The following is a 2,911-nucleotide window of genomic DNA, read 5'->3' on the forward strand; positions in this document are numbered from 1 at the left end:
GACACTAGTCGCAATTTATGTGAATTTTTGTGCATAATGGTTTACTTAATTAATTATGTACATGGAAGGAGTTTGGTGACAATTTTAACCTTCTAATGATGATGAGTTTCCTTTATTTGGAATTGGTCGAGATATTTTTTTTCTTTATGGAATTTGGTGAAAATTGTAAATTGTCTTGTACTTTGTTATGATTTTGATGTACTAAAGTGTTGCAATATTCTAATGGAAAATTTGGTAATATTAATCCAACCTTTGACCGATTTTCTTTTATTAAGCCCACCTACGACATATTTTTTAATAATCCCACCTTTATTACCCAACAACTTTTATTGGGCCCAACAGGTCATAAAACTGTTGTAAGCGGCATTATTTCTCTACATGGCAGTACTCTCTCTCGATATATTCAGTCATCATCATCAATTTCATCACCATCTCGTTGACTTTTTCACCGATTACCGGCCACTTAAGCCCAATAAAAGTCGTCGGGTAGTAAAGGTGGGATTATTAAAAAATTTGTCGTAGGTGGGATTAATAAAAGAAAATCGGCCAAAGGTTGGATTAATATTACCAAATTTTCCTATTCTAATTGCATTATTTTTAAATTTAGGTTTTAGTTGCAAATTTTCTATTAGTACACCTTTATCCAGGCAAGATGGAGAGAGGGATAATCCGTAATCGGGGAAGGAAGAGATCAGGGAAAGTCGGAACGGCGATTAGGTGCCTAACTGAAATAGCTCAGAACTTGACTCAAGCTATGACAACTCAGGTAACTCGCAATAGTAATATTGAAAACTTTGGTGATGTCTTTAAGAAAGTAGCAACTAGTAAACCACCTACCTATGATGGAAAGGAAGACCCTGCAAATCTAGAAAACTGGTTTAGAGAATTTGACAAACTTTTTGATGCTATCAATTGCCCTGAGCATCTAAAAATCAATAATGCTGCGTACTATCTAAGGGAAGAAGCTGACCTATGGTGGTCACAACGAAAGAAAGACTTAATGGCCAAACCTGATTTTGATTGGGAAACCATGAAAGAAGCTTTGAGAGCTAAGTTTTACCCTCCCTACCTAAAGAAGCATAAATGCCTAGAATTTACAACCCTTAGAATGGGCACCATGACTGTGAATTAATATTACACCAAGTTCATAGAGCTAATGAGGTTTACACCTGAAATAGTCCCAACTGAAGCCATAAAAGCTCAAAGGTTTGAGCAAGGGTTAACTTTGACTTTGCAAGGGAAGCTTGGGGGAGTTAACTTTGAATCCTTAGATGATGTTTATGGTCGTGCAGCTCACCTATATGGGATTAAAGGAAGAGAGCTTGATGGAAATTCTGGTGAAAAGAGGAAGGGAAATGGAAACTTCCAAGGGAATGAGAAGAAACCTAAGCTGGATGGGGATTTTAACCATGGAAAGAGGGAAGGGAATTTTAACCAAAATAGGGAAGAGAATCGCAATATCACCCAAAAATGGAAGGGAAATTATGAAAATGGAAGTAACGGGAACGAGTATAAGCCTAAAAGGAACTACTTTTGTAAAAAGTGTGAGAATAACCATCCAGGAAAAGATTGTGAGGGAAACCTAGTTACTTGTTATTTCTGTAAGAAGCAAGGGCATCGTGAGTTTGAATGCTACAAGAAAGCATTTGGGGAATCAACATATAACCTAGGCCAGAATGGGAAAAAGTCACACTCAAATCAACAAGGATTAAGCCAGCAGGATGGAATCAACAACACCAAACTTGGAGGTGGGAATAACGCCACCCAATTGAAGGGACAATTGTTCGTTATGAATCATCGTGAAGCTGAAAACGCGTATGAAGTAGAAGCTGGTACTTTTTCTATTTATGATCTACTTGCTAGCTAAACTTTTATTGTAATAGTAGGGCATCACATTCATTCAAAGAGTTTCAGTTTTCAAAATTTAATAGGCGAGTTACGGGATCGTAACTTTCTTTTTAAGGGGGGTAGAATGCGATAGAGTTTCGCGCTTTTACCCATTTTTAGTGTGATTTTGTAAAGTTTTAGCAAATTTGATCTATTTTATGCATGTGCATTAGCATCTTCTTCTTTCTAAAAGAGTCGATAAAGTTGAGATATTTCCGTTTTCGGAATATTAGTGTGGTATTTTGTCCTAAGTTTCGGGACGAATTTTCTTTTAAGGGGGGTAGACTGTAATACCCCATATTTTTAGGCATTTTAATTTATTAATCATTTTATGCATTTTTTTAATATATATTTGATATTAAATTATTTTGGAGGGAAAAATATTCAAATATTTTGGAGGGAAAATATTCAAATGTCTTGGAGGGAATATTATTTTCAAAACTGAATTTAAATTATTTTTTGGATTTTATTAATTCCTAATTCTATTAGGAATCAATTTTGGAGAAAAAAAGTTTTAATCAACTCAAAATTATTTTATAAATCCGAAAATTATGTTTAGTATTTTATAAAATCAGTCTTATATGATAAGATATTTATGAAAATATATTTCGGATTTATTTTGGAAAAATAAGATAATTCTAGTTAAAATTGGATTTAAAGAGTTTTACCAATTCAAAATTCCCTAAAAATCCGAATTATTTGAAAAAAATTCTGAAAATTTCAGGATAAATCTGAATTAATCATTCAAGCCTCTGTTTAAAATTTCGTGATTTTATCTTTTGTATTTCTATTTTAAACAATTTTACTCTAAATCGAATATCACCAAAATCATGACTAGATTCAGAATCCTATCATAGCTTGAACACCAACCACGGCCATACCCCTTAGGGTTCCATTATAACCCTAACCCTAACCCTAACCCTACACCTATAAATACCCCCTAATTCATTCATAATTCCTCACACCAAAAGTTGAGAGTTTTCCCAAGCCCGCTCTTAAACTTCTTCTCCCTCTTTGGCTCTAA

The 2,911-nt window shown here is 34.1% G+C and overlaps 1 protein-coding gene across 1 annotated transcript; it reads left to right on the forward strand.

Annotated features, from left to right (window-relative positions):
• Nucleotides 1-652: 652 nt before the first annotated feature.
• Nucleotides 653-1,132, forward strand: LOC110777810 (uncharacterized). Its single transcript, XM_021982401.1, has one exon. It carries the CDS (start codon nucleotides 653-655, stop codon nucleotides 1,130-1,132), a length of 480 nt encoding a protein of 159 aa, XP_021838093.1.
• Nucleotides 1,133-2,911: the final 1,779 nt, after the last annotated feature.

Source organism: Spinacia oleracea, chromosome 1 (genome assembly GCF_020520425.1).
Source record: "Spinacia oleracea cultivar Varoflay chromosome 1, BTI_SOV_V1, whole genome shotgun sequence".
Taxonomy (NCBI): domain Eukaryota; kingdom Viridiplantae; phylum Streptophyta; class Magnoliopsida; order Caryophyllales; family Amaranthaceae; genus Spinacia; species Spinacia oleracea.